The sequence below is a fragment of the Camelus ferus genome, chromosome 6 (genome assembly GCF_009834535.1).
Source record: "Camelus ferus isolate YT-003-E chromosome 6, BCGSAC_Cfer_1.0, whole genome shotgun sequence".
Taxonomy (NCBI): Eukaryota; Metazoa; Chordata; class Mammalia; order Artiodactyla; family Camelidae; genus Camelus; species Camelus ferus.
In genome coordinates, this window is record NC_045701.1 from 41,381,986 (window position 1) to 41,401,380 (window position 19,395).

Sequence of the window (19,395 nt, forward strand, 5' to 3'; positions counted from 1 at the left end):
ATGATAATCTTTTTTCTGGAGGGGAGAGGTAATTAGGTTTATTTATTTATTTATTTTTAAATGGAGGTACTGGGGTTGAACCCAGGACCTCGTGTGTGCTAGGCATGCACTCTACCACTGAGCTATGCCCTCCCCCCATATCAGCATATGATAATTTGAACTATGAGATAATGGAATCATAATAAAAACATAAATATGGGGACTAGGAATGTTAACAAGTTTATTGTTTAATTCCAGAACTAACGTCTACAAGTAGACAATTAATACAAGGATAGGCCCTATACCAGTGAACAGACTATTTCAAGCACCTTTAGATTGTTTTATTCTTATGTGTTTTATTCTTATGCAATTGGAATCATGGTCTTATACAATTGTATAATTATAAATTGGTCTCATTTAGTTGTCACGGTAAGTCTCTAAAGACCTACATTTAGTGTGAATGATTAAAGTGTTTACCCTGATTTGAGTATTAGCCATCAGTTGCTGCCTCTTGTCTCCTGCGTTTGTTTTTTCCAGCTACCAGCATCTGGCCTGGGTCAGTCAGCAGTGACAAGGTCCGTAGATGTACAGCTGATGTCTCAGCTCCACCATGTGGTAGTGGTTGGAATTTAAATTGCTTCCCTTCAGAGGCAGAATCTGCTGATGAAAAACAAGAAAACAATATAATGAGGGTGAATGAGTAAAAAATGGGCTTATTGCTTCTTTCCTATATCTACTTTATTCCAAACAAAGATGAAATTGAAAATTACATAAACAGAAGTTTTAATATTTTCTTCCCATTCTCCAGGATATATTCCCTGGATACACATGTCCAACTTTGGGGAGCCCACTGACCTCGAGAAATATACACATGCCCCAAAAGATACATATAAGAATTTCATTGACGCAACTGTTTTTAATAATGAAAAAATTGGAAGCAATCTAAATGTTCATTAACAGGTAAGTGAGTAAAAGTTTTAATATTCATTCAATGGAATATATATATACTCTGTGGATTACCTTACAGCAGGTTAAAATAACTGTATTAGAGCTACCTGTTTCACAATGGAAAAGACTCAAAAACTGTTGAAGACAAAGAAAGTTGTTGCGTGGAATGTAGTGTATGAGACTACGTTACAATATGTTAAACAATCCTTTCTATTGTTTATGGATACATACATATACAAAAATGGTATGTACACCTGCATAGCAATCAAAAACACCAAAGTAGGGATAATGGTTACTCTGGAAAGGGAAGGAGAGAACTGGGATTGAAGAGGGGTCTGGAGAAAATGTGGTAAAATGCTAAGATTTGACGAAGCTTAGGGGTGGGTACTGTTTTTTATATATATATATATATATATATATATATATATATATATATATATATATATAAATCAAATATACTGAATACCTTTCAGTGTGTTTGTATTAATATGTAATATTAAAATATTCAATGAAACATATTGGGAAAAAGTTACCCCACAAAAAGTATGGGAAGAAAACTAGAAAGAAAAGGCCAGAAATATTTTATGTCTACTCTGTACTAGAGCAAATGCAGTAAGAAATAGAGTGGTATAGGATTATCTACATGAATACTAAAATGACCAAGAATTATGATAGATGTACCATGGGAGAGAATGAACCAAGAGCTAAAATCAGAAAATGAGGGGGAGTTCCCCCAGGAGTATGTACATGACAGCCACAAATAGAGATCCTGTGTGGTATATCCTGGTGACAAGCTGGGATTTTCGAGGGAGGAGTGGGGAGGATGATCTGGAAGGAACAAGGACGACAAGGCACATACCTACTCCATGACAAGGCTCAGTGGGAGCAGGGGTGCAAAGGCAGCAAGGTCCCAGGGGAGAACCATGTTTCCATAAGAAAAGAAAAGTTAAGGGACCATTCAGAGAAGAGGGCGAAGACATAGTAGATTTCGCTGATGATTGACCATAAATTTTAGAAGGGTCTCCATAAATATGAATGGATTAATGAAAAAGTGAGACTTAAAATGTATCTAATGATTCTGTAAGCCCTATGTAAAATGTAAAGTGCTGCAGAAATGGATGGCATCGTTTCTACCTTTTTAAATGCCTTGATTGAGGAAACTTCATTCTGCTTTCATGGTTTTCTTTACATTAATCTGTATTTTCTAAATTGACAATAGTCTTTTCCAGCCTTACTCATTTTTTTCCCCACATGGTTCCTTCTACATTTCCTACACATCTTTTCTAAAATCTGTTCGGGAAGAGGAGAGAGAAACTTTCCTGTTAAGCAAAACACAATCATGCAACTCTAAACTTTTTTTTTAAATCAAAGTATAGGCAGTTATAATGTGTCAGTTTCTGGTGTACAGTATAATATTTCAGTCATACATATATATACATATATTCATTTTATATTCTTTTTCATTATACGTTACTATAAGAAATTGAATATAGTTCCCTGTCATCATGAAACTCTAATTGCACAATCTCCTATTATTCTGTCTGCCGTAAACATAAATATAATGATGACAGGAATTTTAGAGCCGAAAGGGTACTTAAAGAACATAATGCAACCTTCTTATTTTACAACTGACTAGAGATTATACAATTTGCCAAATTTAATTGGCTGGTTACTAGCAGAGCCAGGGCTAGAATTCATGACTCCTTTCCAGCTTCCTTCCGTTTTCCATTAAACAGCAAAAACATAGAAAGCACCTGCTAGAGGGGCACTGTATGCTGGTGGTTGAGTGCAGGCTCTGATGTCAGATTACTCAAGTTCAAATCTTAAAACCTGCTACCTATTAGCTGTATGACCTTAACCAAGTAATTGCCCTATGCTTCAGTTTCTTCATCTACAAAATAGAAGGCACAATTATATCTACTTCATAGAGTTGTGGTAAGCATTGAATGAATTACTGTACTTAAAGCACATAACAGTGTTTTGCACATAAAGAGTGAACAGAAATCTGAGCTATTGTTACTATTTAGGACATACTCTCATAGCTGCTGATATAACAGAGATTAACGGAGCCCAGAGATTTTACCCACAGCTGTTTTTGTTTGGTCTGGAGTTTAAGAAACCAAACCAAGACAAGAGCAAAAAAAAAAAGTATATATATATATATATATCACACTTCAGCTAATGTTTACAAATCTGGTTATTTCACATGGAGATATAAATTTCCAGTTTTTCTTGAAAATTGGAAGGTTTGATATCTAGGTCAGAACTTTTTTTTTTAGATAGGTTTATTTATTTATTTTTTCTGAGGCTTGAACCCAGGACTATGTGCGTGCTAAGCAAGCACTCTACCACTGAGCTATATCTTCTCCCTAGGCCAGAATTCTGATGCAGCATCAGTTGGCTGTAGCTAAAAGCAGCTGCCTCCTTTAGTCCCCACCACTCACATAATGTATGTGCATGTACTCATACTCTTGCAGTCTCTATCTTTTAACTTTACCTACCTGACTACTGCATGCCTCTGAAATAGCATCCCAGACTAAGACAGTCTCAAGGAATTCATAATCCAATAGGTGAGATGCATTGGCTAAACAATTCACAATACAGTATGATAGAAACAAGTGCAAAGTTTCAAAGTACAAAGTATACAGTAGCCTGAAGGAACATGAGTGTGTACTGAATGGTGGAGGTGCTGCTGCTGCTGTATGTTGTTAAGAAAGTGGCATTGAAAAAGAAGAGGAGTGGAAGAAGGTTGAGGGTTGCAGAGAGAAAAGGATGTGTACTGACAGATGACTGGATAAAGAAGTTGTGGTATATTTATGCAATGGAATACTACTCAGCCATAAAAATGATAAAATTATGCCATTTGTAGCAACATGGATGGCCCGGGAGAATGTCATTGTAAGTGAAGTAAGCCAGAAAGGGAAAGAAAAATACCATATATCACTCATATGTGGACTCTAAAAAAAAGACAAATGAAATTACATATAAATCAGAAATAGACTCACACACATAGAATACAGACTTATGGTTACTGGGGGGAGGTGGGTGGGAAGTGAGAAGCTGGAAGCTTGAGATTTGCAGATACTGACTGGTTTATATAAAATAGATAAACAAGTTTATACTGTATAGCACAGGGAAATATATTCAATATCTTGTAGTAGCTTACGGTGAAAAAGAATATGAAAATGAATATATGTATATTCATATATGACTGAAATTGTGCTGTACACCAGAAATTGACAAAACATTGTAAACTGACTATACCTCAATAAAAAAAAGAAAAAGGATGTGTTAAGACACTGAAATGGGAAACAGTTGTGTTTATCAACTGAGTTCAGTTTTGGACATGAGAAGGGGACAAGTAGGCTGGCACTAGATAATAAAAACCCCTTAATTTGGATTTAACCCTGTAGGAGATAGATAGCCTTTGAAATGTTTTCTGTCATTAAATTCCAGATCTAACTTTAATGAAGTTATGCTTGGATATCTTTTTAACCATTCTCTGCCAAATGTCTTTGGACCTTGTGTTTGAGAAAGAAGTGCTGTATAATCCACAATATTCTATGAAATATCTTTCAGTAGCAAATTGTCACTTCAGGAAGAAGCCCTGTCTTTATAATGGATAAAATACAGTTTTTAGGTTTGTCTGCAAGTAAAGTTTCCTCATCTGTAAAATGGGTATAATAATAGCACCTACCGCAGGGCTATTAAATTGAGTATTAAACTCAATATGTCATGTAAAGAACTTGCCAGGGTACCTCATACAGATTAAAAGTAGTAAATTAATTTGTTATTATTATTATGATATCTAATGAGTTCTCCTTGCCTATCATCCCTACTGTTGAGAAAATATAATATTTCATTAAGTCAAATACGTATTTTTCATTAAAAATTGAAGTTAAATCAAGACGGGTGGCATTTTTAGGCTGCATATGGTAAAAAGTAAACCCCCAAAATACTAGATGAAAGTGCCAAGATAAAATTTCCTTTCCTTCCATATTATTGATTGCACAAATTTCAAGAACAATTTAAAGGTTTTTGTGCAGCACAGAAAATGCAAGTTATTGTCTGCAGAAACTAATTCAATAATAACAGTTCATTAGTGGCAATAAAGGTGCTTAGGTAAAGAGACATTTCTCCAGTTCCCCCAGCCTCAAAGAGGAGGAAAAACACAGAGACAAAAGACCTTTTCACATCTGACAATAACATCTTGGTCAGCCTGGGAGCTCAGACAATCACTTGGCGGGAAAAGAATAAATACAGACCAAATTCGCACAATCTGTTTCTGTTTAGGTTATAAACTGCGATCGAGTGTGGCAGCTTTCGTGCCTTGTGGGACTTGAAGTCCAGAGGGGAGAAGTGATCGCGGCGGCCCCTGCAGGTCTGAGCAGAAGGGACTACAACTCCCGAAACACAGTGCGAGGCCGCGCCGTAATTACCGGCAACCAACCCGACGGGAACAGGACAAGCCCCATCCCCCGGCTCGGAGGACGGCCTCCGCCAATGGCAGAGCTCCCAGCTCAGAGCCTGCGGGTTAGGTTGTGAGGCTCCGGCCGAGGGCGGGGAGGAGCCGAGGGGGTGCAGAACGAGCTCGGCCGCTGGGTGGGTCGGGGCGTTCGGCGCGCCCTTCATTGAAGCGGCGGTGGCCGGGCTGGGCGCCGGGAGTGGAAAGCGACGGCGCGGCTGGAAAATGCCAGTCCACTCCCGAGGGGATAAGAAGGAGACGAACCATCACGATGAGATGGAGGTGGACTACGCCGAAAATGAGGGGAGCAGCTCCGAGGACGAGGACACCGAGAGCTCGTCGGTCTCCGAGGATGGAGATAGCTCAGGTATGCGACCCGGGAGGGCTGGGACCCGGAGACCTCGCGCCGGGGTAGCGACAGGCCGCTCTCCGCACGCCGGCAGCTGCGTCCTGCTGGGAGAGCGGGGCGGGGAGAGAGGGAAGGGGCGGAGACTGGCTCCCGGCCCTCGGCGGCACCGGGACTATTCGCGGGGCGCTGCCTGGCTCCTGGCGGGTCCCGGTTGGCGGGGCGGGGCGGGGCAGGGCGCGGGCCTGGATTCGCCCGGCTCTGGGACGCTGTGCCGTCCTGCGCGCGGTCCTTCCTGCCCTTGGGACCTCCGGGCAGTGCCCGGGGCTCTCCCGAGCGGAGAGCGGAATGTCCCGCCTCTTGTCTAAGAGACCCTGGAAATGCCTCCTCTTCCCAGACCGCCGACTTCTTATTTTTCGGCTTTGCAACCCTTACTTCTCAACGTGGGTGGGTTATCGGAGCCGAGGATAGATTTGTTTTGGCTCTTCGAATTTGGCTGGCTGGCTTAGAATTTATTAATCTCAGCTTCCAAGTGAGCCTGTCAGTCAGCCCTTGACATCGGTGCTCTTTTGGGGGCTGACGTGGGAGCTGTCCGATTTACAGCATCTCTCCGAACTTTTCAAGACTGATAAGAAGAGCCCAGCATCAGGGGTGATTTGGGATCTTCATATGCTCATAAATAGACTAGTATTTGGCAACTTTGAATTTCTCCTGATGTTTTCTTCCTTGCTATCTTTGGGTTCTTTTAGGGTGGGGTTCTTGTTTGTTTGTTTTTTGCGGGAGTGGGATGGAGTGGTGGAGGGCAGATTAACACCACAAATCAATTTTTGCAAAATTTTAGGAATGGTTATTTAAAAAAGAAATGGAATTTGGATTACCTGGATTCTTTTTCTTCTATCCGTACGATGAAGGTGAGACTTCTGTGTCTTGGCCTGATTTGGGCCCTGTAAAGCAGGGATTGATAACAGATTGATGACAGTCTATTGTGATCTCGACACCCTCTTTTCAGGTTTCCTTTTCAAAGAAAATCTCCATGGAAGTATGTAATTTCAGTCAATAGATTAACTATCTAAAAATAATTGTTTACGAGTGACTTCCTTGTGCAGCACTGGGTTCTACTGTGAGGTATAAATAGTTATGATCTGATCTCAATTAAAGAGTTGCCCTAAGTCATCACTTGATTAAATTGCCAAATGAATGTTTAACAGTACTGTAGGAATTCAGAGGCAGAGGAAGTCTTTTCAGAATAGGGTGGTCAGCAAAGGCTAGTTGAAGGAGGTGGGATTACCTGAATTATCTTGAAGAATGAGTAGACTTTGGATTGGAGTGGTAATGGTCAGGTGTTTCTTTAGGGGGAGGAATGCAAGAAAAAAGTGCAAAGGCCAGTGCTTAAGGCTTATTTAAAGGAGTGAGAAAACCAGTTTGGTTGGAAAAAGGATTTCAGCTAGAAAAGGAAAAGATATATATGTGAAAAAAAATTTTTTAAAGCACAAAGCAAGATTGATGACTACAAGCTTAGGAGTGAGGGTAAGAGGAAAAAAGCCCAGGTACAAGAATGGTGGTAGCATGAACAGAAATAGAAAAATAAAAGATTTGAGATGAAGATGGAAGATACGGTATTACAGACATGTCCAATTGACAGGTTGAAGTGTGGCATTGGAACCTGCTAGGGATGGGAAGCATAATTTGGAAGTCATCTACCTAGTCATGAAAACAGGTGAGATTTCAAAAATGAGGAATACGGAGAAAGAACATCTAGACTGTATGTGAATATATTTCCTAGGTCTGTAAAACATTTTATCTTCGATTGCTCTTTGTTTTTGTTTGTTTGTTTGTTTGTTTTAACAGGAGCTAGAATCTCACAAAATGACATCTATTTACTAAAATTCTGCCTGTCTGATTTTTATGTTGACTCTTGTGATTTCTCTCTGTTTTTTTATTCCATCCTCGAAAATAACAGACAACTTAATTTGTGAAGAATAACAATAATTTGAACTACAAGTCAAATTTCTTAAGTGGAAAGAAATTATTTAGGTAAATTTTGCCATTTTGCGTCCTGTGAAAGCATCTCCTTTCTACCACATGTCTTGCATGTTGAACTTCTGCAATTTTATTCTTCTCCAGCCTTGGTCCTAAGGCTGCAGAAAATCTCTACTGTCCAGAGATGTTGGGGAGTGAGTCATCTTGAGGGACCAAATTTTAAATAGCCAAGGAATAAGCTATTAAGAACCAGAAACAATTTTAATCTGTTTCTGAAAAGTTAAAATAATTGCATACTTCCTTGTTATACAAAAACAACATAATTTAATTTCCACATAGTTTGACCTTTATTTGATGAAGATCAATTTGCTGATCATTTTGTGCTTTAGTTATTCTGGTGTCAACTATATGTGATGTAAAAATAGAAGATATGAAATATAGGACAAAACTAGTAATTAACAGTTGCTTTCTTTGAAAAGTTTTCTTGTTTTTCTCATTTTTCTCCCCTCACTGACTGACAGTAATTTGGGGAGTGGGAACCAGTGGGAGTATAAGAGTAAGAGAGCAGAAAAAAAAAAAAGTAGGAGACCAAGATATCTTATGGTAAACATAATGAGATTCGTTTTCTTTTTTTATGTGACTGGCAAACCATCCATGAGAGCAGTACCAAAGGAAGAATTCCATAAGTGTTTTTGAGCAATATTAACCTTTAAAGGACATAATCATTTTGGTGCTTAAGTTCTGGTGAGTTGATGGAAAACAAACCAAAAGTGGGTTAATCATAGTCATAGTTTAATATCAGCCCTTTAAAATGATTTAAAAATGAATAAAAATAAGAAGTTCTTGAGAGACTGCTATTGTTTTAACTCTCATCTATATTTTAGGTTAAAATCTATATGGAAATTATTTTTGATAAATATTTATTTGGTGTTAAAGCTTAGTATAGGCCTTGCGTATCTAACTTCATAGTTCGTTTTTTTTTCCTTTTTTACCATTTGAATTAACATTCAGATGTATTTGGAACTTAAAGTTAATTTTATCTTTGATATTTGCCTTCTTATTGACAGAAATGGATGATGAAGACTGTGAAAGAAGAAGAATGGAATGTTTAGATGAAATGTCCAATCTTGAAAAACAGTTTACCGATCTCAAGGATCAGTAAGTAGTGACTTCAGAAAGTCATTGTCACTGAATCTCAACCACGTCACTAGCATGAGAGAAATTATATTCACTCTAAACTATTTTCCTTTTTGTATTTTATGGGACTGAGTGATCTGAAAAAGGCTTTAGCTATTGTTTGCCTGCTGAAGACCGCATTAACTAAATTTGAGGCTGTTTTTTGGGGGGCTGTCGTAAGATTTTTATGTGAGTGTTGATCATTAAGATGTTTCCGTAGGTCGTTACACCCTTGGTTCAAATCTGCTTCATTCATTCCTGTGTTAAATAATTGGATAAAGACAGCATTGTAAAAATAGAGAATAAGATTTTTCCCGAAGACGGCATAGTGATTTTGTTTATATCTTAACATTGGATACTTCATACATGACATGTTTCATGTGCATTATTTAGTTTGCTTCTTGCAGCAACTCTGTAAGTTTGGAAGGCAGTCTTATTTCTAATTTACCTGTGAGACTATTGATGCTCAGAGAGGTTAAGTGATTTGTCCATAGTTCATCAGAAAATGATAAATTAAGCCAGGCTTTCTGCCTCCTGTGCTATGGTGTTCCTTACATTAAGGCATGTTACTTTGGAGGAATTGTAGTGGAATAGAAAGAGCATAGGCTCTAAATGCAGGCTTTCTTGACAGATTATAAAGGTATAATAATAGATCCTTTATTATCTGCTATAAAGATTGAATGAGCAGTATGTAAAATCCTCAACCCTTTGTCTGGCATGTCGTGCGTGTCTATTAGATACTGTTTTTTTCCCCTCTTTATGATGTCAGAACTCTTAGGTAAAGTTGGTAACACAGGAGCGGGCCCCAATGATTTCAGAGCATAGAATAGATGCAAATGCAGATTAGAAAAACCTTAAAGGTGAGCTTTCTCTTTGGAACTTGCTGGCAAGGTCATGGAGCATGCTACATTTTAGACTAAATGAAAGAGAGAAAATTTTGAGACTATGGACATCTTAATTTATTCAGAAGCTTGTTCTTTAGTTTATGAATTCTTAGTGATTTTGCTGCTTATTCTTTTTCTCTACTTCTTCCCTGGAGAGGCCCAAAGAAGAGATGAAAACCTGTTTAATATCTGGAATTGCCAGACTAAAATAAGACATATTTGTTTACCGTATGAATCTTGCTTTTATACCATTTCTGGTCTTAACTTTCATTGATTTTAGAGATGAATGTATAGGTATGTTCCATGCTAGTGCAGGAAATTAATATAAGCAATCCAAAATAATCCAGGCTTTAAAATTTTGACTTTAAAAAATGTGATATCATTTTCTTATCCTAAAGATTTACATTGTTAACTTGAAAATAGAATTAGTTTGGATCTCCTAAGAATCCTTTGTTGGGGCAACATGGAGAGTTTATTCAGGATGATTCTGGAAAAGAAGAAGCAAATTTGTATTTTTGTATTTTAGCACAAGTAATTCATGAGTGAATAATTCTTACACAGTTAATTAAGATATACCTACTGAGTTTCTTAAAGAGCATTTTATGGTTGTCCAAGAAATGAAAATTGCAGCAGAGTTCTAGTATAATGTATCACATAGGAGAGCTATGCGTCTAGTCGGCCATTTGGCCTAGTCTTGTTCATGCTGGGGCCGGCAGTTGCTGTGATTTTTGCTTTCTCAAGGCTCACTGTGACCACAGCCAGTTACCCACCCCTATCAGCTTCATTCATTTCTGAAAGGATTAAAAATAGACCCATTACTACTACTTAATAGGAATTTTCCCCAAGGAATTGGTATCCAGAAATATGTTCTAGAAAAAAATAATCTTGGCACCATGTTTATAATTATTTTTTGTCTTGCCCCAATTGCTTTGTTGTTTTTATCTTGTCATACTGTGTGTCTCCACAAGCTGTCCCTAGTCCTCTTTGGAAGAGGTGGGAAATGTAATAATAATAATAGTAACAACATCAACAACAATAGCAATAATAAAATTATCCTGCTCTGCCTGTTGTAGCACTGCAGGGCACAGTAGCACTCCTTTCATAAGGCAGAAAATCTGCAGTTTGCAGTTTGTAAAGTGGTGGAAGGTGAGTTCTTCCACCTCCTTGAAAAGATAGAGGAACTTGTGCCACCCAAGCTTCCATTCATTTCGGTGTTCAATACCCAATAAACATTAGTTTAGCTTCTATTTTGTGAATAGTATTGTGATTGCTGCTGAGGGACTCGTGATCCATGCCTTTGATGAGTTTACATTTGAATTGCAAGGTTGTAGAAATCATATTGATTTTGAGGAATCTATTCTTTTAAAACTTTTATTCTCTTAGTTAATTGAATATTGTTAATTCACATAGCCTCTTCATTCAAGATACTGTTCACCTGTTCAGGATACCTTATCAATATTTTGTTTGATGTTTTTCAGTTGCAGTCATTTTTTGCATCAGATTTTTAGCATTTTGCCTAAAGTTGTATTTATAATTTCAGAAACTACTAGTATCATGTACTTTTCTGACTTTACACATTTGTTTATCACTGTACATTGAGTTTTAGAAAAATTTAACCCAGGCATGATAATATATTGTTTTGGTCATTAATACAGATAATTTTTCTTTCTGTTTTTAAAAAAAGAATATTTATTACATTAACATTCAAACTTGCTTTATTCCTTTAGAGTCATTATGTAAACCTCTACGCTAAATATAAGGACCATTAATAGGCAATTAATATTGATTGCCTTAATTGTATTGTATTGGCTTATATTTTCAAGAGAATAGAGCAGAATTTTATATGAAAGACAGATATCATAATGTTTTCAAAAGCTAGTTATACTGAAACCTGCAAGCATAAACTGTGGTTTCTTTTGGAAGTTACTACATGCCATCCTTGGACATTTTATGACATTTCTCCACCTATAATAAAATAATAAATGGCAAAAAAAATTTACAAAGTGATCTTAACTTGTTAATCTGCTTTGAAATTTTGGCCTATCCATGGAATGCCAGAAAACCAGGATTAGAAGTGCCTTTCATAAAAAATGACAATTTAAACATTTTCCTGTTAAAAAGTTAGTTCTGTCCTGCAGGATTATGGCTAAAAATAAACATTGAGTTGTCTCACATATTCTGTCTTTGATAATTAAGCTAAAGATGTGACAGCTGGTAAATTAGAAGTATTTATAGGTGGGCTCATTAATACAGGAACAGGGAACTCCTGCCCACTTTTCATTTCCCCATCCACTGAGCAACTCATATTGTTATAGCCTATTCATTTGCAGTCCAGATGAACTGTGTATGCCAGAACACGAATTCTGGAGTCATTAGTTTTACCTTCATCACTCTACTTCTTTGTTCTTTTAAAAAAATCAAGTAGGCTGAATATTGTAATACTGACTCCTTTTCAGGAAGCTTGGAGAGGAGACAGGGAATTATTTATTTCTGACGACTAGTAATGCCTATATCTAAATCATCCAAAATGATCTCTTTGTTTCTTTTAAATTCAGTGTTTATTTGGTCTTTTCTTTTGGAATTGATTTATTGTTCTGTAGTTAAAACAAAAACACATGTGGAATGCCCCAAAGTTGTCATTTCAGTTGTATTTTTTGTATTGTAAATTAACCATTAAAGAGTAATATAGCTAAAAAAATAGAAAAACATTTTGTGATAATATGCATGAAGTCAAATAATGTAACTGAGTTCTTCACTTGAGTTCAAGGCAAAAATACATTTGGTAGGTTATTAGAATATGAACAATGCTAAGAAGAGATAATGTATAGAAGTGGTAAATTGTTAGCCTTTGTTGGGCTTTTAAAATTAATATCTTAATTTTTGCTTTGTTAAGACTTTATAAAGAACGATTAAGTCAGGTGGATGCAAAACTACAAGAAGTCATAGCTGGAAAAGCACCAGAATATTTGGAACCACTGGCAACTTTACAAGAAAATATGCAAATTCGTACAAAGGTAGCAGGTAGGAAAGTGAAACATCTTTTCCATATAGTAGAATATGAACTCTTCACTAGACTTAAAAGGTGTTTTTCAAGTGAGTGGTTGTTGTTAATGGAAGTACGGATATATTTACATTGACCAGAGCTTTTCATTATCAGTCAGCCCACATTATTTATTAAATGCCTCAGTGCTTTTATCTGTTGCTGTGGGGGGTTAAAAAAAAAAAATGCCCTCAAAATTGCTCACAGTGTTTTTGAGAAGATACCTCCATGTGTGAAACACTTAGAATCCATGCTATTTTCATTAAGGGATACTGTTACTATCACAGTTTAATTTCCTGTTAAATATATTAAGGTTCAAATTAAGTCCTCTTAGCATTTTTCAGCTATAAGAGTGGTAAGTATTTTTTATTTGTAAAACTATTTTTTTGAATGTTTGATCAGGATATTATAGAACAGGGAATTAGTCTTCAAACTTACAACTTAGTGATAAGTTAATTTTGGTAAGTCTGATGACTCATTTGTGGCTTTGAATAAATGAAGATGTACTACGTACGTATAGTTAAATTTCAGTCTGTTATGTAATACCTAAGGCATTATTGATAATAGATTCTTTTTGTACTAAATTCAAATTTTGTTCTTGAGTGCTTAATATTAAGTATATAGATGATGTGATACTTAATCTGCTATCTTTGCATCTTGGCTTAGCACACCCTTTTAAAAGTAGACATATTCTTAATTTTACTTGGCATTCTGAAAGAACTGAGTGAGACTTACTGGCTGTTTAGGAAATATTACTTTATTACTTGAGTCAATTATTCACATTTCTACTTGGTGGCCTCCTTTACTTTTTGATTGTATAAGAGTAGTGGGTATGAGTGTGTTGCTAATAGCATAGTTCCAGATATCTGTCCCTTGCCTTTTCTATACAAGACAGAATTGTATTTCTAGGGGCAGTTTTGGCATAGAGTTAAGTATATACTTCTGGACCTCTTTCTTTGCCGTTTTTGTGATGGCATATTTGAATGGTCACATTGCCTATTTTATGCTGTTGTCCTTATACCTCTAGGTTAAACTCTCTTGAGCGTCCATCCCCTAGGTAAAGCCCTGTCAGGAGCGCTCAAACATCATATCAGTTTATACATTTTGTTAAATTAGTTTATATATTTAATCCTCTTGGAAGCTTTGGAATCTGAAAATAAGTAGTAGTTGGAAAACAGTAGTTTTGCTGATTATAGTATCCAGGTGTTACTTTGAGTTTATATGATTAATGACACTGGGGTTTATTGGCTCTGTTTCCATTATGAGTCCTGAGAGATTGTTTTTCATAGGTAGAGTTTTATTTTCATTTTAATCATTCTCTATCAAACATTTAGGAGTATTCTTCAGAAAAATAGGTTAAGAACTAAAAGTTGCAGTGTAGCTTCTGTCTGGCTCTTAAACTCTTAGTATTCTAGTCTTCTCTGATATTTATTTTAACTGAGCCTTTTTATTTTTAGTTTTTAAAGGTTAAGTTAGACTCACTTGCCAATTTCTTCTTGGTTCATCTTATAAAATAGTTAGGACAGAATTCCTGTAGGGAAGTGATAATGAAAATCCTTATTGCTGATATAATCAGAGTAATTGTGTTTGGTTGCAGGAATCTATAGAGAGCTCTGCTTAGAATCTGTAAAGAACAAATATGAATGTGAAATTCAAGCTTCTCGCCAGCATTGTGAGGTACTGTTATTTTGCTTAACTTTTAAGCTGATTTCAACTCTTCAAGTCTTCTGAGTGCAGCAGTTAAAAAAGTAAATAAAATAAGTGAAACAAAATTAAATAGTACTTCAGCTCAGCACTTGTGTGATTTTTTTTTTTTTTATTTTATACAGTTGCACTGGAAGCTGTATTGGAAAATAGGACACAAAGAAGGGACCATAGAAAAGAAATAAATGATATAATTTTAGAAGTTTTGCAACTATTACCTTAAAAAGACTTTGTAATGATTATGTCATCTGGCATCACTGAAAATAGTGTAATTAATATGATATTCAAGGCTCAAAAAATGTATATCTGGTAGTACAATTAGAATGTTGGGCCATATTAATTTCTTGATTTCTAGATCTGTTTCCACATCCTAGGATGAAAATCTCTGCAGGATAAAAACAGATTCTATATATTCTGTTTTGAATAGTATTTAAAAAACATAGTGCTGATTTTGTAGATAACTTTTCATGAAACTTAGACAAGATTATAAATACACTAGTGAGAAATAAGAGGATAAGTTCTATGATGATTCTTATCTTACTTTAATATATCTTTATAAATCATTAAAATACTGAAAGTAGATAGGTATAAACATGGTGGAGCTTGTTGTTTCATTTTCTTGATTATAACTGAGATGAAACATCTTCTGGTGGTTATTGGCTGCTTGGAATTTCTTTCCTAAGAAGTGCCTGTTCATATCTTTTGCCTTTATGTTGGGCTTTAAGTCTTTTCCTCAATGACTGTAGAGGTTCTTTTTATGTTCTGGATTAAAATGCATTGCTGGTTGTATGCTTTGCACATATTTTTATCCAGGCAATGTGGTATCTTTTCACTCTTTTTGATGACTTTATGAACAAAATTTTACATTTTAATGTAGTTGAATTTATCATCTTTCCTTTATGATATATGCTTTTTGTGTGTTCCCCACTTTGAGGAAGAACAATGTACTGTATTTAAATTTGAAAGTTTGCTTTTTAACATTTAGATTGGTAAACTACCTTTACTTGTAACTACTTTTGATTAAACTATCTTTAATTTTTAATTGCTAAACTACCAATTAATTTTTATGTGTGGTTAAAGAATGGGTCTAATTTTACTTTTTTGCATATGGATAGATAATCTCAACACTACTTATTACACACGTCATTGTTTTCCACTAATCAGCAATTCCATCTCTTTTTATATCAAATATCCGCATATGTGCTGGCTTGCTTCTAGCTTTTCTCATTTGTTCTCTTGGTCTGTTTGGCTCTTTCTGCACAGTGTTATAGGTTTTTTTTTACAGCTTTCCATCTAGTAAGTCTTATTAACTCAATAGCCTAATAATTTTGCCTTATTCTTTTTCTTCTTACAGTTGTTATTGTTAAAAAATTTTTTGTTGTTCGGTAACAACTTTAAAAAAATTACTTTTTATTTTCTGCTGCCACACAGAAAAATAATTTTGTACATTGATATATCCAACCTTATCTACCTCTCTTAATTCTAATAATTTAATTACAGATTCTTAGATTGTCCATGTGGATAGTAGTGTCCCTTGTAAATAATGGCAACATATTTCTTCCTTTCTCATCTACTCTGATTTGTTTTACTTGTCTTAATGGCACTGATAGAACCTCTAGTACTTCTTGGAATAGTAGCAGTGAAAGCAGGTCATTACTGTGTTCTTGATTTTAAGGGAATGCTTCTAAGTTTTCTAATAAGTGTGGTATTCACTGTTTGGTTCTGATAAACATTGTTTTTATCAAGTTAAAATTTATTTCTTATTTTCTGAGAATTTTTCCATAAATATTGACTTTATTAAACACTTTGCCTGCATCTATTGCATTAGTCATTTTTTTGCACTTATGTGAATGTAGTGACTTAGATTATTAATGTATTTTCTAATGTTAAACTATCGTTGGATTCCTGGAATGATTTTTCTTGTGCATACCAGATTCAATTTGCTAATATTTGTTTAGAAGCTTTGTTTCTATGTTAATAAGTGAGATTTAATTTTTAATTCTTATACTGTCTTTGATTTCAGGATTCATAAAATAAGTTAGGAATATTCATTTTTTTCTTTTCCATAAAAGTATATATTTAAGATTGCAATCATCAGGTCCATGAATGCTTAGTACATACTGCCTGTATGCTACATTTTTAAAAACAATCTCATAGTAAAGCTGAGAGAAAGTACAAAATAACTTTTTTGGTGAACATGAGAATCAGTTGGCAACATGATGCCCCATAACCCTTGAATACTGTAATGAATATTTCAAACAAATGAGGGATGTTCTCTTACATAACCACACTCCCATCAAGTCTTCAAAATCAGGAAATGTACATTGTTGTTACTACCATCTAATCCTCAGAGCCCATTTAAGTTTCAGCAGTAGTCACAATAGCACTCTTTAAAGCAAAGAGATCCAGCTCAGAATCACATGTTGTCTTTGTCATTGCATCTGGTTCTCATGTCTTTTTAGTCTCCTTCAATGTGAAACAATACCTCAGTCTTCCCTTGACTTTGATGATCTTTGCATTTTTGAAAATTTCAGGCCAGTTATATTTTAGAATGTTCCTCAATTTTGAATTGGTCTGCTGTTTCTTCATGATTGGGTTTAAGTTTTGCTTCTTTGATAGGAGTGCCACAGCAGTGATGCTATGTTCCTATTGAATTCTAACAGGCAGTGCCCAATTTTGGTATGTACCATTGTTGGTGATATACACTGATCACTCGATTTAAGTGTTGTCTTCAAGGTTTCTCTAAGTAAACTTACTTTTTGTCATTGTGATAAATAAGTATTTAGAGGAGAAGTACTTTGAAACTGCAAATATCTCATTCCTCATAACACTATCTATCTATCTATCTGTCTATTTATTTATTTGTATATATATATGTAAGTATATACATTGTTTCCTCTTTTTTTTTTTATTTTTGGTCGGCTTCATCTTTCAATTACTAAACGAGATGAGTCAGAATTTCTCTCTGTGATGGTGGATTTATTAATAACCTCCTTTTATTTATTTATTTTATTTTAGTTACTAGTTTTCTTTTTTATTACCTAAGAAAACCCATATACTATTCCTTTCAGAATAGTTAAGTCATTAACCATTTGAGATCTAGGGGCCAAAAGTGCTAATGATGAGATGCCCCACAATGTATGTCCACTGTCACAGATTTCTTTGATCAAAAAGGTTGGTACTGTCCCAAAGACACTGAATGCTTATGATTCCAGAGTGCCCCGTTGAAGCTTATCTCTCATGGAATTTCTTTTATCTTTTTCCTTTTTTTTTTCTTTTTTCTCTCTCTCCATTCCTTCCTCCCTTCCTCCCTCCCTCCCTCCCTCCCTCCCTCCCTCCTACCCTCCTACCCACATCCTATTTCTTTCTCTTTTTTAAATTGAGATAAGGATACTTAACATCAGATCTACCCTCTTAACAAATTTTAAGTATGTAATACAGTATTGTTAACTATAGGCATACTGTTGTACAATAGATCTCTAGAACTTAACCGTCATGTGTAACTGAAACTTTATACACATTAAATAGCAAGTCCCTATCTTCCCTTCCCTGTAGCTCCTGGCAACCACTGTTCTGCTCTCTGCTTCTGTGTGTTTGACTAGTTTATATACCTCATCAATTTGGTATGCAATATTTGTCCTTACGTGACTGGCTTATTTCACTTAGCATAATATTCTCAAGGTATATCCATGCTGTGATACGGCAGGATTTACTTCTTTTTTAAAATTGTGTGTATATATCATATTTCCTTGTCCATCCATCCTTCAGTGTATATTTAGGTTGTTGTTGCACTTGTTGGCTATTGTGAATAATTCTGCAATGAACAAAGGAGTGCAGATATCTTTTTGAGATCCTGATTTCAGTTCTTTTGGGTATTTACTCAGAAGTAGGATTGCTGGATCATATGATAATACTATTATAAATATTTTTGAGGAACATCCATTACCTCCATTCTGTTTTTCACAGTAACCACACCATTTTACATTCCCAAGAACTATGCTCAAGGGTTCCAATTTCTCCATATCCTCACCAACAGTTACTATCTTTTGTTTTTTGATAATAGCCATCCTAACAGGTGTTAAGTGATATCTCATTGTAATTTTAATTTGCATTTTTCTTATGATTAGTGATGGTGAGCATCTTTCCATGTACCTGTCAGCCATCTGTATGTCTTTTTTGGAGAAATGTCTATTCAAGTCTTCTGTCCATTTTTTAATTGAGTTCCTTATATATTTTATATAACTCCTTAACAGGAGGATATTAACCCCTTATCACATGTATGGTTTGTAAATATTTTCTCCCATTCTGGTAGTGTGCCTTTTTACTCTAGTTGTTCCTTTGATATGCAGAAACCTTTTATTTTGATATAATGCCACTTACCTTTTTGGGTTTTTTTTTGGAGCGGGGAGGTAATCAGGTTCATCTATTTATTTACTACTTTTAGTGGAGTGACTGGGGATTGAACCCAGGACCTCGTGCATGCTAGGCATGCACTCTACCACTGAGCTATCCCCTCCCCTCTTTTTGGGTTTTTCTGTCTGTGCCTTTGGTGTCATATCCAGGAAATCATTCCCAAGACTAATGTGACAAAACTTATCTTCTGTATTTTCTTCTAGTAATTTTACAGTTTCAGGTCTTGCATTTAAATGCTTAACCAACTTTGCATTGATTTTTGTGTATGATGTAAGATAAGGGTCAAATTTTAGTCTTTTGCATGTGGCTTTCCAGTTCTCCCAAAACCGTTTGTTGAAGATCTATTCTTTCCCTATTATGTATTCTTGGCACCTTTGTCGATGATCAGCTGACCACATAGGCATGGGTTTATTTCAGGTCTGTGTATTCCGTTCCATTGGTCTAAATGTTTATGCTCATA

General features: G+C 35.6%; 1 protein-coding gene across 8 annotated transcripts in view; it reads left to right on the forward strand.

Moving 5' to 3' along the window:
• The first annotated feature begins 5,396 nt into the window (after window positions 1–5,396).
• The window catches only part of BRMS1L (BRMS1 like transcriptional repressor), a 32,078-nt gene continuing 18,079 nt past the window's right edge, over window positions 5,397–19,395 (forward strand). For 2 of the 8 annotated variants that reach the window (XM_032481890.1, XM_032481896.1), the window contains exons 1-4: window positions 5,397–5,759; window positions 8,786–8,876; window positions 12,672–12,799; window positions 14,416–14,495. In XM_032481890.1, the coding sequence (XP_032337781.1) occupies window positions 5,618–5,759; window positions 8,786–8,876; window positions 12,672–12,799; window positions 14,416–14,495 (441 nt within the window). In that variant the 5' untranslated portion in view covers window positions 5,397–5,617. The other 6 variants (XM_032481894.1, XM_032481895.1, XM_032481892.1 and 3 more) reach the window with 6 other exon arrangements.